This window comes from Chenopodium album, chromosome 4 (assembly GCF_948465745.1).
Source record: "Chenopodium album chromosome 4, dcCheAlbu1.1, whole genome shotgun sequence".
Classification (NCBI taxonomy): Eukaryota; Viridiplantae; Streptophyta; class Magnoliopsida; order Caryophyllales; family Amaranthaceae; genus Chenopodium; species Chenopodium album.
In genome coordinates this window covers 56,296,029-56,318,297 of record NC_137837.1, presented here as the reverse complement: position 1 = coordinate 56,318,297, position 22,269 = coordinate 56,296,029, and the positions used below count along the sequence as shown (strand labels likewise).

Here is a 22,269-nt window from a genome sequence, read left to right as displayed (position 1 = left end):
CAAAAATGCTAATTTTGTTATAATGGGGCGTTTAATGAGAAGACACTTTAAAGGTTGCGCCTACTTACATTTTTTTTTTTTTTTTTTTTTTTATAGTTAAAATAAAGGAAAGGATTAAAAACAAAGTAAAGAAAGCTAAACAGATATCATAAAAAGTTAAGTTACAAGAAAGACCAAACAAAACAAAATACTAACAAAATAAAAATGAGAATAATATATAATACAGACAACAAAAAAATAAATGTCAATAATATTAGGATTCAAGTTTAAATTGTATGCCCATCTTCAATCTATTCCAAGGAGTCTCTTCCTTATTTCATGAACATATTCATAGATTTTGAGCTCATTTGGTACATACTTTTTAACACTATCCCTCTCCATGCATATCTTAGCCCATACATTAAGTTTTGGACATTCAGCTGATATGTCCAATTTAGTGAACATCCCATAGGTGCAAATATAATTATAGTTTGGAATTAGTGCGATGTCCAAGTATCCAAAATTGTTTCCTCCAAAATAAGGCTCGTCTGCAAGCTCTTCTTCAAACAACTTGAGAAAATTTATGAAATCTTTCTTTTCATCATACTCAATTTCTTCTTTTTGAGTCCATATCTTGCTAATAAAGGTGCTAAACTGGATGTCACAAAGTTGAGAGGGACTATCATTATAAGAAACAATAAAAAAAAAAATGATTGAACTCAAACTAAGTAATAATAAAATCAATTAAGCAAGTCTTTTTTTCTCTCAAAAATTACCAAAGTCGGTTCCGAGGTTTCTAGGGTTAATTTGTTATTTTTGGTGTTTTCCTTCCTTTTCCTCTAATTTATTTCTTTTTAAGGTTTCCTTTGCATCTGTCTTATTCATATTTGGTGTTAAAGGCCCTTTCTACTACCCAATCTGTTTTTTTTGGAGGTTTTAAAATTCTTTTACTCTTAGTGGGAAGTTTACTTAAAGCTCAAGGCTTTGTTCTTCAGCCCCACTTCTCAAGCTTGGTCACTTCTTTGTTCTCCTTGGTCCAACAAGTGGATTCCTTGCAAGGTCTAAAGCAAGCTTAGTGTCTCCAATAATTTTAGGGGAATTATAATTTGGTTTTACCAAATTTCAACTCCTCTTTCTTCTTTTCTCATTCTGTAAATCAAAATTTAATACTCTCAACTCCCCTGTTCTTACCCCTGCTCTTTAACTCTCCTCTTCTTTAATACCTTGTCCTTTGCTGTCACTTTTGTTATGGCGCATGTCAACCGTTGGACTGTGTACCAATCCGGGGTTTATTTAAATCAACCTTTGAAGAATTATATTTCGAATATCGATTGGAACAAATCGGTCGTTGGGTGGTTCTTTGGCCCCACTCCTCCAAGTCGTGTGATCGTTCAATAGATGATCAATTCTCAATGGCTATCACGAGGTAATATTATTGATCATCGTACTGGTTGTTACTATGTTTTTGCATGCTCAAATTTGGCAGATGTAGAAGCTTTACTTGAGCAACACACTTTCGTTTTGGATGGACGTATTTACAATGTCCGTAGGTGTAATAGGTATATCGTCCCTGCCAATGTCAATTTTAACATGACTAGACTGTGGATTCGGGTGTATGGGCTTCCTTTTGGGCTCCTAGACCCAAAGTGGGCTGTTGAAACCCTAAAACTTGTAGCGGTAGTTGAAACTCTTGAATATGATGGTGATGGCCTTCCTACTGAGCAGGAATTTCGGGATCAAGTTTTAGTCGATCTTTCTAAACATTTAATCCCTGGGTGTTTTGTTGCGGGTGAATTTGAGTCTATTTGGATTTATTTTCGTTACGAAGGTGTGTTTATGTACTGTAAAAAATGTGGTTTGGTGGGTCATTTTAAAGAATTTTGTCATTGTTCGGATTATGTGGCTGCTAGAAGGATTCATTCGCGTATGGAAGCTTTCAAGGCTCAAGGGTTGACGGTGCTATATAATCCAAACAACAGACCATTATATACCAATATGGTTGAGGGTACTCGGGATGTTTTCATAAATCGTAATACAAGAGTTAATCTTCTTGTCTTAGCACAAGATTTCGAGTACGATGATATTAGCTCTGGTAATGACAATGATATGGGGACGGGGATAATGATGATGAAAATTCAGATTATAATGATGGTAATCCTGAGAATGCCGATGATGACAAGGAACCTCCTGACAATAATGATCAACATGATGAAGGTAATTCGGATTCAGAGGGAGGGAATGAACCAGAAAACTCTGACTCTGATTCGTCTAGATCAAGGGGCAATAATCAACCTAATGGTCATGATAATCTACTTGAGCCGAATGGGGATAATGATGATAATGTAGCACCGGAGTTTGTACCAACTAATGGGGTGCATTAGAATGGATACATGTCTCACCCTATCAATGTTGCTACAGCTTCTTTGTCGGATGCTTCGGTTTATGGCTCTGCTTCTAAACAGGGGACCGATAGTATCACATCCTCCGAGACAGACCCTTCTACTTTGGAGTCATATCACAACCCGTACGCAATGCGGTTTATTGTAGAAAATTGTGTTGAAGCTATACGAGCTCAACAACCTGCTATTCAAACTGGCGATCCTTGTGCTCTGTTTACTGAAATTCGGTCAGGGATTAATCTTGGAGGGGCCTTTCACATGACAAAAACCTTGGAGGAGAGTTTAGTTCCGAATTCCAGCTCAAATTCTGCTTGTAACGCCCCTGATTCTGCTTCAGTACAACGCGACAGTGCTGCTCCTGCTATCAATTCGCATCCCACTAAATTTGTGCCTCCTTCCCTGTTTGAATAGATCTCTTTGCAGGAAAAAATTATGGAGAATGCGCCACCTGCTGCTCTTTTACAACAACTTAATGTTGAGAATGACAGTCTTTTGCCATCAAATTCAGAGGTTTAGCCGCCTAAACGGAGTCGTTCACTCCCTTTTCATCGGTGTAGGTCTTATGATCAGGTGCCTTACTTTGGCTATTATGGCTCTACTTGGTCTAAAAAAGGTCGCAAAATTCATACTTTGAATATGCAAGGCAAAGATGGCTTCACCATGCCTGTTTCTGGTCCTTATAGGGTGTCTCACCGCAACTGCAGCTCAGATATCTCAACAGTAGCTCACTTAGGGGTCTTAGGTTGTTCTTCTGACTTCACTTGCAAACATCCTGGTGTTAATATTCTCCTTGGGAATAAGCATAAGGCAGGATACTCTAGCGGTGCATCTTATTCTCTAAGATTGTTAAGGTTTTGAAGGATGTGCTTTCTTCTCAAAATCTCATATATGGTATTAGTGCTACCTTACCGAGTATGTCTTTTGGGCTCTCGGGCACCACTGGTTTGGCGGCTGGCCTTTTATATAGTATGAAGACTACATCGTGGAATTGTTGGGGACTAAATGATCAGACTACTCCTAAGGTCCCTGATATGTCTATTTTATATAGTATTTTACCCCCGTCCCTTGGTCATAATTAGTAGTGTTTTTGGCCCTTTAGGGCCACTTTTATTACTAATATATGTTTTCTAGTGTTTTCATAGTTTTGGTTAAGTTTTGCAGGGAATTGCACCTTTGGAACATTTTCCCGGGATTTTTATGAAGCGACTACAAGCATTGGAGGAACACGACCATTTTTGGAGCCCAAGGCCGGCTAGAGCCATCGAGCCGGTGATTAAGGGCTCGGTCATTTGGATCACGAGGCAATTGGACCATGTATTCGAGACCCGGGAGGAAATATGGATTGGGCCGAGAAATCTAGCCCAATCGAAGTCCAAACCTTGAAGATGAAGTCGGGCCCGATTGGGCGAGCTGCGCGCATGCCAGCCATCAAGGGAAGGCGCGCCCGATCGGGTGAGCGTAGGCTCGATCGGGCGCGACACTTTAGTCTGGGCATAGAGAAAAAGGCGGGCCCGATCGGGCGCCCCCTTCGCCCGATCGGGCGCGTGTTTTTCTAGAGCCTGATTAAGTTTAGTTTAATTCGTGTTTTAGGGGAGATATATATACGTTTTGTACGGATAATTAATGACCTTCTTTCTCTTAGACTTTCTCTCTCTACTTAGTATTTTTCTCTCTCTAAAATTCTCTCTAAACTCTTGTTCTTAATTCCTTCATTAATTCCAGATTTGTTTTGGTACAATTTCTTCCCTTTTTGATTTCAGCTATTTTAATTATTTTCTTGTTTATGTTTTTAATTGTTTATTTGATTGGATTAGTTATGATGATTAGTGAGTAGTTTAATTCTAGGGTTTATGGGGATCCATAATTAATATGAAGGGATAGTTTGTTATTATTGATATTTGGTATTGCATGATAATTTCCTATTGAATTGTTTTAATTCTTTGCAATTAGATTATGAATCGAGCAGATGTAATATTATTGTGAATGTTTAGCAATATTAAATTGATGAATCGAGCAGATGTTGATTTAATATTAAAGGCTATTTTTAATAGGAATTAGGTCTAATAAATTGCGAGAGCCTATTAGATCTATGTTGGTTAATAAATTGCGAGAGCCTGTTAATCATGTTATCTGTGCTTTGTTAATTATTAATTACTTCGTTCTATCCCGGAATATTAATTATTGGTGAACCTGTGACCCTAGGTTTCCTTATTATTGATTCTTTACTCCATAAACTCATCCTTCATAGTAAAGAATTCATATTTAAAATATTGGTTACTTAGATAATTTAGATTATAATAATTAATTAGAATTAAAAAGACTTGTTTCCCTGTGGAGATCGACCCTACTTCCCTATCTACTTTAGTTTGAGGACTTAGGAATTATTTTTGATTAGGGGATACGACTTTACCATGTCAAAATTTGGAGCCGTTGCCGGGGAAACGGTTTTATTTTTATTTTCTGATTATATTTTTGTAGTCTAGATTATCCCCCTTTTTGCCTCATAGAACATTAGTTCTTTGAGGCAAATCTCATATTTGTCTTTAGTTCTTTATTTATGCCCAGGTGTTCTAGATCAGGTGACATCCCTTTTGATCCTGAGATGGAGCGTTCTTTTCATAAGCAAAGGAGACTCTATAGACAAATTCTGGCGGGTTCTGAGGAGGACAACGATCGAAGAGATCCTCCCACTGATTCTAGTGATACAGATATTCCTTCAGACTCAGAATCAGAGATGACGGCCCAGAAGAAACTCAGTGATTATTCGCAACCGAAGCTCACAGATTTCCCGCACCTTACTCCTACTCCGGCTCTAGATGGAGTTCAATTTGAGATCAAGCCCCAATTTATCACTATGATAGAGAGGAAGCAGTTCAGCGGAGCTAAGGGTGAAGATCCTAATCTTCACATCGCAGATTTCTGCCAATATTGTAACACCATTAGACAAGCCGGGGTTACGCAGGACCAAATCAGGGAGATTCTTTTTCCCTTTTCTTTATGTGGCAAAGAAAAATTATGGTTTAATGGTTTGAATAGAACTGCACTTGGTATTACTGACTGGGAAACTCTTGCTTTGAATTTTTATAATAAATATTATCCTGCAGAGAGAACAGCGGTACTAAGAAGTGCTATTCTGAACTTCGCTCAAGAGGCCGACAAAACATTATATGAGGCTTGGGAGAGGTTCAAGGATCTACAGAGAGAGTGCCCCCACCACAATCTAGCACAATGGCAATTGATCCAAGCATTCTATAATGGACTTGGAAATTCTTCCAGATTAGTACTAGATTCGGCGGCTAGTGGGATGTTTATGAATTTAAATGTGGATGATGCAGGACAGGTTATCGAAGACATGGCAATACATAATTCCCAATATGGGAATCCGAGGGGGTTTGCAAATAAGGGAAAACATAATGTCGATTCTGTATCCTTTTTGCAAGCTCAATTAACATCTATTTGTCAAAAGTTAGATAATCTTACTGCTACTCCTAACTCTGTAGCTAATGTTTCTACTGTTGCTAACCATGAAGCTTTTTGTGAAAATTGTGGAATTGTAGGTCATTGGGAGCAAGATTGTAGGAGCTCTATGGAACAAGTTAATGCCTTTCAAACCTATAGGCAAAATAACCCTTATTCCAATTCCTACAATGCCGGTTATAAAAATCATCCTTATCTTTCATACCGGAGTACCAATGTACAAAACCCTCCACCTCCACAACAACCACAACAGCAACCCCCACCACAGCAAAAATATTATCATCCTAATGCCGGCCAGAAAAGCCAAGCATCACCCTCATCATCTTCCGACCCTGCCATGACAGAAATTAGAGCGATGCTAGCTAATATGCAAAAGCACATGGAGAGTAGGGATGCGCAAATTGATTCTATTCTAGCCCATAATAAAATCATGGACAATCAAATTGCACAACTTTCATCTACCCTACAATCCCGTCAGCAGGGGGCTCTACCATCACAACCTATCCATCCTACAGATCATGCTAATGCAATCACTCTAAGGAGTGGTTCACATTATGATGGACCTCCTATGCCAAAGGATGATAGACCAGTTCCTGATCTCCTCTATACCAAATGCTAATCCTGCTAGCCCTGCAGGGCTACAAATAGATACTAACCCTACTAATGTTTCTGTGCAGGGTAAATCGCAGAACAAGGGAGGAGATGTGCAGAGCCCAGTTATCAAGCTTCCATTCCCAAATAGACAACTGAAGAGTAAGCTTGATAAACAATTCGGTAAGTTTTTAGAGGTTGTGAAAAACCTGCAGGTAATAGTTCCTTTCACTGATTTAATCACTCAAGTACCTGCTTATGCTAAATTCATGAAAGACATTCTGACTATGAAAAGGGCCTTTAATGAAGTAGAAACTATAGCTTTCACAGAGGAGTGTAGCGCTTATTTGCAAAATAAATCCCCTCCTAAATTAAATGATCCTGGTAGTTTTTCTATCCCTTGTCACATTGGGAATGTTTTTATTGATAAAGCTTTATGTGATTTGGGTGCTAGTGTCTGTGTCATGCCATCATCTATTTGTGCTAAATTAAATATGGGGGAATTAAAAATTACTAATATAACTTTGCAAATGGCAGATCGTTCGGTAAAATATCCCTTAGGTATTTTAGAGGACGTAGCTGTCAGAGTTGGTAAATTTTTTATTCCAGTTGATTTTGTTGTTTTAGATATGGCAGAGGACACACAAATACCCATTATATTAGGTAGGCCTTTCCTCCACACTGCAGGAGCTATTATTGATGTGAAAAACGGTAAACTAACCCTTTCTGTAGGTGACGATAATGTTACCTTTAATTTAGGGAAGGTTTTGAAAGGGCCTATGTTAGAGGAAAATTTTTGTTATATTGATACAATTGATATAATGGACGATATTTGTGTTGATAGCTTGCCACAGGTTCTTGCGAAGGATCCCTTAGAGGAAGTTCTCTGCGGGAATTTATCTAGCGACAATGCAAGCATTTGGGGTAATGAGATACAGGATATTGAAAAGGCTCTTTCCTTAGAAGAGTTAAGCCCCAAGGAGACAATGAAGGTAGTAAATTTAGTTCAGGAATCAAAACCTGCAGAGGTCAAGAAACCTAAGCTAAAACCTCTCCCTTCTCATTTAAAATATGTTTTTCTAGATGAGCAGGAACTACACCCCGTGATCATCAGTACTGCACTCACTGACCTACAATCTTCCCAACTTCTAGGGGTCCTCAAAACCCATAAGAAGGCTATAGGGTACAGTATTGATGATCTCAAGGGTATTAGCCCTGATTTTTGCATGCACAGGATTCATCTAGAGGAAAATTACAAGCCCTGCATTCAACCCCAAAGAAGATTAAATCCAAACATGCAGAAAGTAGTCAAGAAAGAGGTGATGAAATTACTCGATGCAGGTATCATCTATCCTATTTCTGACTCCAAGTGGGTAAGTCCTGTGCAGGTAGTACCGAAGAAGGGTGGGATGACTGTGATAACTAATGATAAAAATGAATTAATTCCCACTAGAACTGTAACAGGGTGGCGTATGTGCATAGAATATCGTAGACTAAATATCGCCACTAAAAAGGATCACTTCCCTCTCCCCTTTATTGATCAAATGCTTGAGAGGTTAGCTAATCACAAATTCTTTTGCTATTTGGACGGGTATTCGGGATTTTTCCAAATTCCGATTCACCCTGAAGATCAGGAAAAGACCACCTTACATGCCCTTATGGCACTTTTGCATATCGTAGAATGCCCTTTGGTTTATGTAATGCACCTGCTACCTTTCAACGTTGCATGATGAGCATTTTTTCTGATTTCATAGAGTCTATTATGGAGGTCTTTATGGATGATTTTAGCGTATATGGTTCTTCATTCGATTCATGCCTAATTAATCTCGCTAAAATTTTGAAAAGATGTGAGGAGTGCAACTTAGTACTTAATTGGGAGAAATGTCACTTTATGGTGACAGAGGGAGTAGTCCTTGGTCACATTATATCTGATAAGGGCATACAAGTAGACAAAGCTAAAATATCAGTGATTGAGCAATTACCTCCCCCAGTCAATGTTAAGGGAGTTAGAAGCTTCTTGGGTCATGCGGGGTTTTATCGCCGCTTTATCAAAGATTTTTCTAAAATTGCTAAACCACTGACACAACTTTTGCTCAAGGATGCCCCATTTATTTTTACTGACGAGTGTCTTGAGGCTTTTCACAGGATTAAGCGGGCTTTGATATCGTCACCCATCATATGTGCTCCCGATTGGAACCTCCCTTTCGAGATCATGTGTGATGCAAGTGATTTTGCACTAGGTGCCGTGCTCGGACAGAGGAAGGATAAGGTTTTGCATGCTATTTATTATGCTAGCAAAACCTTAGATGAAGCCAAAATCAACTATGCCACCACAGAAAAGGAGTTTCTTGCTGTTATTTATGCTTTAGAAAAATTTAGATCATATCTAGTTGGTTCTAAAGTTATTGTTTTTACTGATCATGCAGCATTGAAATACTTGATAGCCAAGGCGGAATCAAAGCCAAGGCTACTCCATTGGGTTCTCTTGCTCCAAGATTTCAACATTGAAATAAAAGATAAAAAGGGAGCAGAGAACGTAGTGGCAGACCACTTGTCACGTATCAGGTATGATGAGGGTAAGGATTCTTTACCTATAGATGATTCTTTCCCTGATGATAACCTGTATGCAGTTGTAGAGCATCACCCTTGGTACGCCGATTTTGCTAATTATATAGTGGGTGGTACTCTACCTCCTGACTTGTCCTACCAACAGAAAAAGAAATTCCTCTATGATGTTAAACATTATTTTTGGGATGACCTTTTTTTGTTTCGTGAGTGTGCAGATGGATTATTTCGCAGGTGTGTTCCCGAATGGGAGGTTCACGGCGTCCTTATCAGTTGTCATACTTCATCATATGGTGGACACCATGGCCCCACTAAAACGGTGGCCAAGATTAATGAGTCAGGCTTCTTTTGGCCTACTATGTTTAAAGATGCTAACACTTTTGTGCAGGCTTGTGACTCTTGCCAGAGGACTGGCAACATTTCGCGGAAGCATGAGATGCCCCAAACTGGCATTCTAGAATTTGAAATAGTCGATGTTTGGGGTATCGATTATATGGGGCCATTCCAATCTTCCAATGGGAATTGTTACATACTTGTAGCCGTCGATTATGTGTCCAAGTGGGTTGAAGCCATAGCTTCACCAACAAATGATTCCAAGGTAGTCATTAAGCTCTTCAAGAAGATCATATTTCCCAGGTTTGGTGTTCCACGAGCTATTATTAGTGATGGGGGTACCCACTTCCATGAAAGACAATTGGATAACCTCCTCAAGAAGTATGGCGTATATCACAGAACAGGACTTAGTTACCACCCTCAAACTAGTGGTCAAGTTGAGGTCTCTAATAGGGAAATCAAGGCGATCCTAGAAAAGGTAGTAGCTAAGTCAAGAAAAGATTGGAGCATGAAGCTTGATGACACACTTTGGGCATACAGGACTGCATTTAAAACACCGATCGGTACTTCACCTTATAGATTGGTTTATGGTAAGGCATGTCATCTTCCCGTAGAATTGGAGTACAAAGCTTTTTGGGCGATCAAAGAGCTTAACATGGATTCTAAGGCCGCGGGTAAGAAGAGACTCCTTCAACTCAATGAGTTGGATGAGTTTAGATTGTCGGCATATGGTAGTGCGCGGATCTACAAGGAGAAGACCAAGAAGTGGCACGACAAGAGGATCCTACCAAGAGAGTTTCCACCGGGCGATAAGGTTCTTCTCTTTCATTCTAGATTGAAGATTTTCCCAGGAAAGTTGAAGTCTAGATGGTCCGGTCCCTTCACTGTCACAAAGGTAAACAAATTTGGTTCGGTAGAGTTGGTGAATGACAAAGGTGAAGAATTCAAGGTGAATGGCCAAAGGTTGAAGGTGTATCACGAAGGTGCTACCATTAGAGATGTGGATGAGACTCTCCTAACTCCACTTCCAACATGAGTTTCAAGGTTGTGACAAGGTCGTGCGGGACCTAGATAAACCAGCGCTTTGCGGGAGGCAACCCGTATTTCATGCTTTATAGGTTAGTTTTCCTTTTCCTTATTTTTCCTTATTTTATCTTTATTTTTTGTTTTTTTAGAGAGGCGAGGAGAGTGATATTTCACCAGTTTTATGTGTTTTTATACAGGTATGAATTTGACAGGGTATAAAGACTTAGAGAAAATTTGAAGAAGGAACGGAATCGAAGGAAAAAGGTTCTCTCGGGCCCGATCGGGCGAGGCTCGCCCGATCGGGCGCGCAAGTGAGCCAGAATCCAGCAGCAATTTCGCCCGATCGGGCGACGTTGCCCGATCGGGCGCGTAAGTGAGTTAAAAATCGGAGCAAATTTCGCCCGATCGGGCGCGCAAGCTTAGTTGGAATCAGGGGCACTTTTCGCCCGATCGGGCAATTTTTTTGGAAAATCGAGTAAAAGAAAAAGACATGTCGGGCGAAGCTTGCCCGATCGGGCGAGAAAAAGGGCGAAAATTCGTTCGCGTTCGCGCCCGATCGGGCGCGCAACTTGAGTTTTGGAGATTCGCACTTTCGCCCGGTCGGGCGAGGCTCTCCCGATCGGGCGCGCCTTCAGGCCGACCCATCCTTTATTTTCTTTTCTCTTCTTTCTTTCCTCATTTCCTCCTTATTTCATCTTCTTCATTCACTTTCTCTCTCTAAAACCTCCATTTACAAACCTTAAACTTACATTTCAATCCAAGATCTCCTCCAATTCCTTCATCCAAAATAAAATTTTTTTACATATTTCATCTCCCCTCACCTCCCTCTGCACTCTATACTAATTTTCCCCAATTTTCTCTCAACTTTTCTCAAACCCTAAGAGAGAGAAACCTCAAATTTTCTACTATTTTCAAAGCTAATGGCCTCCAAGCGTTCAAGAAATCAAAGGGGTGAGAGCTCTAATGCACCACAACCAACAATCAACCCGGACCTTCAAATTCCGGGATGGGAGGAAGTTGTAATCACTTCTGAGGAGCAACGGGTTCGGATGATCAACCTCATCGATCGTCAGGTAATTTCTACCCGTTTCATACATCATCCTACTTTAGCTAGGTTAGGTCTTGATAAATATGTAGAAAAATTGTTTAAGGGCATAGGCATGAGTGGGTTTTTTCAAATGTGCCACGATACTTATGATTATTTAACATTGGAATTTATATCAAGTTTTAATGTTATCAAAATGAATGCACTTATCACTCATGTCCAATTTCGATTGTTAAACAATAATGTGAGATTAACTTTAAAAGAATTCGGTAAATTGTTTGACTTGAAATCGGACAAGCCTATTGAACCCTCTCAAGACCACACCGCCGTGGTCTATAAGAGGTTAACAGGGGAGGATTTGGTGAACCTCCAACATGCCAAAGGGACGTGGATTCAACATCCCGTCCCCAAACTTTGGCAAAGATTTGCCGGCCTCACTATTTTTGGGAGGCATGAACCGGCAAATGTTCGGAGGGATGAATTGGAATTGTTGGATTCCTATATAATTCCTAATGCTGAAAAATTAAATATACCTCATAAGATAGCCAACCATTTCCAAAGGGCGGCCAATGCGGCCGAGGCTAGTAGGTCTAGAGCGCCTATTTACTTTGGGGGGTTAGTGACCCATATAGCTAGGAAACATTTAGGTTGGAACCCCGATGGCCATAGAAAAGTTGTGGGATCGAACCTAATAGACCTACCCTATTTAGGGAGCTTGAATTGGGTACAACCGGTGGGGAGTGATACTTGGTGGGTGGTCCACCGACAATCGGGTAGGAGGGACCAAGTCTTTACCTTACCCAACCCCGCCTTGACCAAATTTGAGAGGGGGAAGCCCTCTTATACTTTCGAGTTAGATGGTCAAGGTGAGGTTCAACCACCTCACCCTTCACACAACCTCACCAATCCCCCATTCACCACTCACCCCACTACCCACAACCCCCACCTTTCACCTACGACATGCCTACAATGCCTACTTCCTCGGTCGATTACAATGTCGACCCAAATGCCCCATATGACTTTTCGGCTTTTAGGAGCCAATTAGACCGCATTGAGACGGGGCAAGGGAGGGTTGAGGGCATGATGCAAAACCTAGACTCTAGGTTAAGCACCCTAGATGGCCGGGTAGGTCTTATTGAGAGGAACCTAGGGAGGGGCCTTTACCCCATGTATGATGATTATGCCTGTCGGGGGGCTATTCCTCCCGATTCCCTTACTCCCGATTGGTTCCAATACCCCCAAGGAGGGTATTCTCACCCCGGTGCTTATGGTACTTATGTGGACTACTCTTCGGTCCACGGATATGGGGGTATGGGTGGGAATGTAGACCCTAACTACTATGCCGGTGGTTCGGGGTATGGTGGTGGTGGCTCTAGCCATGGAGGGGCCGGCTCTAGCCACGGTGGGGGGTACTCTAGGATGGATGAGGATGAGGAGTAGGCTACTCTCCCAAGTCAATGAGGGCATTGCTTGATTTGGCTTGGGGGGTGTTCTTTCATCTTAGAAATTCTCTTCCTTCTCTCCCTTTTATTTGCTTTCTAGTATAGTTTTTTTTTGCTTTCCTAGTGTAGTTTTTTTTTTATTGCTTTCTTATATATGAAAAATACAAAAAAATTGAAAAAATAAAAAAAAATTCAAAAATACGTTCCAATGAATTGTAAATCATGCTTCCCTGTGCCCCATACTTGAGAAAATTGTTTTGATTCTTGGTATTTGATGATGAATATTGTGGATTTGTTGGTCATGATTTGAAGTATAATTGTTTGGATTCCTTAACTTGCGTCAATTTTGTCCAACTACTTTTGAATATAGTGCTTGACTAGTTGATTTGGTTAGGAAATGTGTGATAGTTCCATAATTCATGGTATGTCAATGAATTTGAGTATTGATTTGCGACTATGAGTAGTGTTTCATGACTTTTATTATGCACATGAGGAGGACGAAGGCGTTCATTCTTTTAGGTAGCCTTCAGAGTATTTAGATACATTTGTTCCCTTCTTGTCACCCATGTTGTTGCTTGTGCCCTTTTATTGTTTTTAGCCACATTACAAGCCTTAATTGCCCCATTGGTTACTAGTCCCAAGCTTGGCTTGGGGGAGCTATTAGTGAGTGAGGTGAGCGAGTTTGTAGTGTGCACTTTATTTGCACAATTTGGGTGGGTTTTGAGAAGTAATTTGTTCTTGATCATATTTTTGTTTATATGAGTTGAAAGTTGTATATATATGAAAAAAGAAAGTGAACTTCTAAAAAGAAAAAAAAAAGAGGAAAAAAAATGTTTGATGTTCAAATGTTCTAAGTGAAGGTTAGTCAAAAGAAAAAAAAAAAGTTGAGTTTCAATGTAAATATTTTAAGTTATGAGTTCAAAATTTGCTATTCACTCTTGTTCTACATTATCATATTTTTATGAGTGAAATTGTGAGTGTTGGGATTGTTTCTATTGTTTGGAGTATATTTGGTGTTTATTGTTTGGAGTTGGTTATGTTGGAGATGTGTATGATCACTATTTAGTTTGATCATGGGTTTTATTAGGATATGGCTCCTTTAAGCATAGCTTTTCTCTCACATAATCCCAAATTTATCCTACCTTTACCCTAGCCTTACATTACAAGCTTAAAAGACCTTCCGACCTTGTGCATAGAAGTTATGTAAATGTGAAAGTGTTGTTTTTCAATGCAAGTTATGACTTGACGTATTTCGAGTCGACTAGTAGGTTGAGCGTTCATTGCTTTATACACACGAGAGTGTGAGTTGGGAGGGCATTGTTCACATTAAAGGGGTTGGGTGGAGAGCGATCGAGTACATTCTTTACTCGCCACATAAATAAGAGTTGAGTGTGTGAGCACTAGTCTTGAATTCTATATGCTCTTGTGGTTTGCTCTACTTGACAATTATTGGGGAGGAAAGGTGATTAGATGAATAAGATTGATTGACATTGAAGCATGTTTGTTTAATTTTACCTTGAATCGTTGGCTTTTGATTTGTTGATTGGGGTGAAGTATGTTTTATATGTTCATTGATGAGCTCTTTGCTTAGGGACAAGCAAAGGTTTGGCTTGGGGGAGTTTGATATGTCTATTTTATATAGTATTTTACCCCCGTCCCTTGGTCATAATTAGTAGTGTTTTTGGCCCTTTAGGGCCACTTTTATTACTAATATGTATTTTCTAGTGTTATCGTAGTTTTGGTTAAGTTTTGCAGGGAATTGCACCTTTGGAGCATATTCCCGGGATTTTTATGAAGCGACTACGAGCATTGGAGGAACACGACCATTTTTGGAGCCCAAGGCCGGCTAGAGCCATCGAGCCGGTGATTAAGGGCTCGGTCATTTGGATCACGAGGCAATTGGACCATGTATTCGAGACCCGGGAGGAAATATGGATTGGGCCGAGAAATCTAGCCCAATCGAAGTCCAAACCTTGAAGATGAAGCCGGGCCCGATCGGGCAAGCATTTGCCCGATCGGGCGAGCTGCTCGCATGCCAGCCATCAAGGGAAGGCGCACCCGATCGGGTGAGCGTAGGCTCGATCGGGCGCGGCACTTTAGTCTGGGCATAGAGAAAAAGGCGGGCCCGATCGGGCGCCCCCTTCGCCCGATCGGGCGCGTGTTTTTCTAGAGCCTGATTAAGTTTAGTTTAATTCGTATTTTAGGGGAGATATATATACGTTTTGTACGGATAATTAATGACCTTCTTTCTCTTAGAATTTCTCTCTGTACTTAGTATTTTTCTCTCTCTAAAATTCTCTCTAAACTCTTGTTCTTAATTCCTTCATTAATTCCAGATTTGTTTTGGTACAATTTCTTCCCTTTTTGATTTCAGCTATTTTAATTATTTTCTTGTTTATGTTTTTAATTGTTTATTTGATTGGATTAGTTATGATGATTAGTGAGTAGTTTAATTCTAGGGTTTATGGGGATCCATAATTAATATGAAGGGATAGTTTGTTATTATTGATATTTGGTATTGCATGATAATTTCCTATTGAATTGTTTTAATTCTTTGCAATTAGATTATGAATCGAGCAGATGTAATTTGATTGTGAATGTTTAGCAATATTGAATTGATGAATCGAGCAGATGTTGATTTAATATTAAAGGCTATTTTTAATAGGAACTTAGGTCTAATAAATTGCGAGAGCCTGTTAGATCTATGTTGGTTAATAAATTGCGAGAGCCTGTTAATCATGTTATCTGTGCTTTGTTAATTATTAATTACTTCGTTCTATCCCGGAATATTAATTATTGGTGAACCTGTGACCCTAGGTTTCCTTATTATTGATTCTTTACTCCCTAAACTCATCCTTCATAGTATAGAATTCATATTTAAAATATTGGTTACTTAGATAATTTAGATTATAATAATTAATTAGAATTAAAAAGACTTGTTTCCCTGTGGAGATCGACCCTACTTCCCTATCTACTTTAGTTAGAGGACTTAGGAATTATTTTTTATTAGGGGATACGACTTTACTCTGTCACTCCCCTATGTGTTTTGGTTATTAAACTTTTTTGCTCTATATTTTTTATTTTTGTGTGAGACCAAATTTTCCATTTTAGTTGTTATTAGCTTGCTTAGTTTCTCTAATCTTACTTCGGTTTGTGGGGTTGACTCGATTGGTACTAGCGGAGATCTAATATTTTTTGGGTTTGGCTCGGAAAAAGTTTCTTGCATTTTTTGTTTTACAAATGTTGTACTCTGTAATATAAAATTAGTAATGAAATTAGTAAATGTGTAACGTTTGTTTACGGCGCTCCTGTTCTTGAAGATAGACCTCAAGTGTGGGGTTTGATCCTTGATTTACTTTCTATAGCTCCTAATTGTTTGATTATTAGTGATATTAATCAAATAGAGCATCACTACGATATATTGGGTGGGTCAAATGTCATAAAAGGGTGGGATTCCTTTATTGCTTTCAGACATAAATCTAGTTTACTGGCTACGCCCTTTAAAGGGCCTCCGTATACTTGGACAAATAATAGGGATGAAGATAACTCATTTTACAGCGTTTAGATCGCGCGTATATAACCTCTGATTGGTGTCATAATTATCCGGATAATTGGTTATTCAATCAGTCGATCCTTCTTTCTGACCATGCTGCTATTTTGTTTGATCACTCACCCGTTCAATGGCAGTCAAACCGCCCTTATCAGTTGGATAACTAGTGTCTTCACTACAATGAAATTCATGACTTTGTTTGTAATACTTGGCAGAGAAGCATTTCTTGCTCTCCTATGTTCATCCTCTCTAAGAATTTAGAACATTTTAAGTCTTTGATTCGGAAGTGGTGTCTCAACAATAAGAAATTTTGGGGGGTGGATTGGAAATTTTCTCTTCAGAGCTTTCTAATGACGGTAAGTTAATTCAGTTCGTTACAGATGCCTCTCTCTATATGGCTAATATTGTGACTTCAAAAGAGAATATCTTGTTGCAACTTCAATTTTGGCGACAACGTTGCAAGAAAAATTTCATTTTAAAAGGCAACTGCCCTTCTAAACTCCTGTTCTTGAAGGTTAAAAGCCGTCAAAAAAAGGATGAGATTTGTTCTTTACTTGATGATTAGAGGGTCATCCAACACGGCCACACGAATGTCCAGCGAATCATTGTGTAATCACTAAAGAAAACCTTTAAGAGTGATGTAATGCCTCCGTATTACCCGGAAACTGATATTCCTTGTTTTACAGCCTCTCAGCTCAGTAATTTGGATAATCCCTTCTTTGCTTCGGAAATTAAAAATTCCTGTTTGCCTTGGGAAACTATAAATCTCCGGGTCCAGATGGAATTAATGTTGTATTTTTCAAAATTCATAGGGATGTCGTGGGAGAGTCGGTTGTTTCAGGCGTTCAAAGTTTCTTTTAGACATGGTTTCTCTTGAAAGAATGGAACCAATCTCTCTTAGTTATGATTCTAAAGATTAGTACTCCAACAGAGATGGGCCATTTACGACCAATTAGCCTTTGTAATACTATTTACAAGTGTGCTTCCAAATGCTTTGTGGACAGACTTCGCCAGTATCTTCCTCTTCTTATTTCGGATTCTCAGCATGCCTTTGTTCAAGGTCGTGTTATGATTGATAACATCTTGCTGATCCATGAATTGATGGAAAAACATAAATTGCTCTACTTCAAGTACTAATTGGCTTGCTGCGGTTAAAATCGATATGAGCAAAGCCTATGACAGAATTCACTGGAGCTTTCTTTTGCGAATCTTAAGAGCCTATAGATTTCTGGATCGGTGGTTAGTTGGTTACAGATGAATCAGCAATGTCTATCGATAGTTTCTTATAAATCCCTTGTCAATGGTACTACCTCGGCTGCCTTTAAACCACAATGTGGCCTTCGCCAAGGAGATCCTCTCTCTCTGTACCTTTTCCTTTTATGCATGAATATTTTCTCCCGTATGCTACACCTAGGGCAACATCTTAATTGGTTTCAAGGAATAATGTTGTCTAGAACAAGTCCGTCTATCTCACATCTATTCTTTACTAACGATGCTCTAATCTTTTTTCGGGCAACTACTCTTTCGTGTACTAATATTATGCAGATCATTCAACAGTTTACTAGGATTTCAGGGGAGGAACTTAACCTTTCAAAGTCCTTGATTAAGTTTAGCTCAAATGTATGTCCTCCTATCCAAGAGAGCTTCAAATCTATACCTTCCAAATGAAGCTAGTTCAAATGTTCGATCACCATTTGGGAGCTCCAATTGATTTTATCGGCAAAAAGAGGGACCACTTCCAATTTCTTATTGACAAAATTATCTAAAGAATTAATTTCTTAAACGCTATATGGCTCTCTCAATCTCAAAAGTTAATTTTTATTAACTCTATCTTTGTTTCTTTGGTGTCACATGTTCTTGCTTGCTATGAGCTTCCCATCTCGGTAACAGGGAAAATTGATTCCTTACTCATGCGCTTCTTCTAGGCACATTCTGATGCTAAGGGTATGCATTGGGTTAACAAGGATACCATGCATCCTCCTCGTGGTATGGGCGGCTTGAGAATTCGTTGCTTGTCCTCCTTAAATAAGGCATTCCAAATGAAATAGGGTGGAGGTTTGTTACGAATCCACAACTCTTAGTGTCTAAAGTCTTCGCTGTGTGTACTACCTTTCTATGTGGTAATTCTAACAACAACTCTAGGGTATCGGGTCGACATTCGTACGACCTGCGAAGGTTACATAGGGCGAATACTCATTTACAACAGGGATGTAACTGGAAAATTGGTAATGGCCGCTGTGCTCTAGGAGGCTCGGCAAAGTGGGTCAACGATCGCATTCCAGAGTTCAAGCCCCGCCACTCACGTCAGTCTACTACAAATCGTACTGCTAGAATTTTCCTCCATCCTCAGACAAATACATGGGATTCTGACAAAATTGTTGATTTATTTGTTCCTGGGGATGCTTATACAATTTTAGCCATGGAAGTTCCGGATACGATGAATGAAGACTTCTGCTACTAGGCGCGCACCCCTTCGGGAAGATATGTGGTGAAGACTACAAGTTATGCTATGCTTCAACAACAACAACAACCTTCTACTTCTGTGCTTCCTGGCTCAGGCAACTTTTGGAAATTGCTATGGTCGCTCCAGTTATAACCTTAATGGAAACTATTTTATGGAAATTGCTACATTTTGGTCTCGCGGTTAAGGGTGAGCTTCATCACCGGGGTGCGCCCATTCAATGTTTGTTTTGTGATCTTTGTAGCTCAGCACCAGGATTTTCAACATCTATTTAGAATGTGCATTAGCGCACGAACAGTTTGGATGGGTGGATACTTGGGCATCTGCTCAGAAATTAATGTAAACCTTTCTCTCTCAAATTGGATCCAATATTATATCTGACTTTTTATTAGTCAGGATGGCCCTTCTAGTACTCGCTTTGGTACTTTCGTTTGTACCCTTTGGAGTCTTTGGTTATGTCGGAACTCCAGAATCTTTAGGGATTCCACTGCAATACGACTCTTTTTGTCGCAGTTTGAGGAGGTTATTGATTCTCATAAATTTTATGTTACGCCTGAAGCATCTGGAGGTATCTTCTCTACGAAGGAGGATGTTGGTGGTGCTTTTCACCCTCCCGGGTTTCATATAGCTCATCTTAGTTTAATCAGCCAAGGGCTTGCTTTATGGTCATTACAGGTAGATAGCTCTTGGTTCCCAGATACTCTTCGGCCGGGGATGGGCTGGGTCTTAGATAATGATGATCCGTTGGATGATCGATTCAGTGGCGGTAGTAACTTCAGGGTTTGCACGCCTGCCTTACATGCAGAGTCGATGGCTTGCATGTATGGCCTTCAACGGGCTTGAGATCATGGCTTTCATTCCATCACAGTGTTTATGGATTCCTATAATCTTGTTACCCTTCTACATGGAGATGGGAACGGAAACATTGATTATCTTTGGCTCATTCGCAAGATTAAATGACTTGGAAAATCCTTTCAGTATTGCAATGTTCATAAGGCAGAGCGTCACCGTGTTCATCGTGCTCATCAAGTCGCTGCAGAAGCTGCTGCTCATTTTATTTGCTTTAGTATTAATATGTAGTGTGTTTTATCCTTTGTTAAAAAAAAAAAAAAAAAAAAAAGGATGATTGAAGATATAAATGAAACAAGTAGCTGACTAAGACATAGAATTGGACGAAATTTGATCATATAAATTTAGAATCCATCAGTTAATGTGTAACTATATTTTTGCTTTCAACCCTCTAATTAATATTATAGGATCTTTTACCAAAACGGCTAATTTGACAAAAATATTTACCATAACGACTAATTATGAATTTTAATTCCAAAACTAGCTAAATTATTGACTTGGAAGTAAATTAGCTATTTCTTTTACCTTAATTTGCATCGGTTTTTTTTAGGGTTCACTTTATTGTTTTTTTTTTTTTTTTTTTTTTTTTTTAATTTAGTTTTTTAGTTTTATTTTTAGTTTGTTTTTTGGATTTTTTTTAAGTTGGAAAATTTAACGATATACAAGTACAAATATACTTCCTCCGTTCTTTATTACTTGACCCGCTTTGACTTTTACACTATTCACCACCCCTCCTTTGACCGTCTTTTGTGAATAATATGTAAGAAAAATATATTCATGTATGATCTTTTTGGATTCGTCTCAATAAGTACTATAATAATATATAACTTTTATAATTTTTACATATGGAGAATTTAAATTATTGATCATTAAAATTTTGTATTGGCAAGCGTGATAAAAGAAACAACTCAAGTAAAAAAGAACAGAGGAAGTACTAAGTTTTTCGTCTAGATCGTATCATTTAAATTTGGAATTTCAAGTAGTATTGTTCTATTAACACTACCACAAATTTACACTCATATTTTCCTTTAAATTTAGCCAATTTGAAATTTAATAATTTAAATAGCTACTTTTATAAAAATATTTAAATGACTACTTTTATAAAACTATTTACAAAACTACTTGAAATTTAAATGGCTACTTTTATAAAACTATTTATCAAAACTATTTACCAAAACTACTTGAAATTTAAATAGTATTACATATATAACAAAATTTTAAATGAAAAATTCCCTCTAATTTGTTACTCGTTATAATAAAAAACTTTGGCTAAATATTAACTGCCTCTGTTTAGAATTGAAAACTACTATGGGGTATTATTTTGTATGTTACAAAATCTTACGCGATTATTTTTTAAGAATAATATATTAGTTTTCATTTCTATTAGAAATCTATTTAAAGTTTATATTGGTTTAAAACTTTAAACAAAAGTAAACGAAGGTGGTAGTCTGTATCTAATACGTACTCTATGTTACTCCTCATTGACTTTTCATGTACTAAGACAATATGAAACAAACCAAATGAACAATAAAAGTTGGTTAAATTTAAGTAGAAAAACGTTAAGAAATCTTCATGGAATTATATGAAACAAACCAAATGAACAATAAATGTTAGTTAAATTTAAGTAGAAAAACGTTAAGAAACCTTCAAGGAATTATTATGTTAATGATACTTAACTATTGATTATCTACTTATTTAATCATATGTAAGGTGGCAATCAATATATACACAACGATTAGTACATGATTAAGAGATAGTTTAGAAATACCGTAATATCGAAATAATCAGCCAAAAACCGAGCTCGAGCCCTCTCATAAGGATCAGCAGGCAACAAGTTACAAGACTTGTCAATCCAAGCTTCATCAATGTACTCCAAGATTACGAGTGACTCGCAAACCGGTTTTCCATCATGTATTAACACAGGAACTTGATTATGAACCGGGTTCATATCTAAAAGAAGTGAGCTTTTGGCATGCAAATTTTCATATTGGGATACATAATTTGTTATGCCTTTTTCTTGTAGTGCAATATTGACCCTCAAGGCGAATGGACTAGCCCACTGATCCAGCAGCACCAGCTCGTCCGGCATGGTTATTAGTATTTGTGGACGGTCAAAGTAATAAGGAAACGATATAATATAGTCCTGTCTTCCTTTGTTACTAAAAGTTCGACTTAATTTTCAAGCAGAAGTTTAATTTTGGAGGGTTGGTCTCGATCTGATTAAATGCTTTTTGCATTGTTGTTGGATTTGCATTTTGTAGATGGCTCTATTAATTTCTAAGTCAAAAAGACAAAGATTAAATTTATGTTTAATGACATGGATAAATGAATAACTTAATTAAGAATTTCATTTGTGATGTCACTGCTTTCGTTTGATGTGTGTTGACGAAGTTTTTTGTTTTTGTTTTTTTTTTTTTTTCTTTATAATCTATATATATATCAAAATAACAACCGCAGATGTTATTATTGTCTATCTGTCACTTTTTTATTTAATTTTTTCCCTCCAAAATGCAAAAATAATGTCATATTGTTTTTCCTTTTTAACCTAGTCT

General features: G+C 38.4%; 1 protein-coding gene across 1 annotated transcript; it reads right to left on the bottom strand.

Annotated features, from left to right (window-relative positions):
• Positions 1 to 102: 102 nt before the first annotated feature.
• On the bottom strand, positions 103 to 21,809 carry LOC145627019 (putative glutathione S-transferase). The gene is made up of 2 exons (XM_081679431.1): positions 21,486 to 21,809; positions 103 to 633 (listed from the first exon to the last, which is right to left on the bottom strand). Exons 1-2 carry the CDS (start codon positions 21,804 to 21,806, stop codon positions 286 to 288), a joined length of 669 nt encoding a protein of 222 aa, XP_081535557.1. The 5' UTR covers positions 21,807 to 21,809; the 3' UTR covers positions 103 to 285.
• Between the last annotated feature and the right edge of the window lie 460 nt (positions 21,810 to 22,269).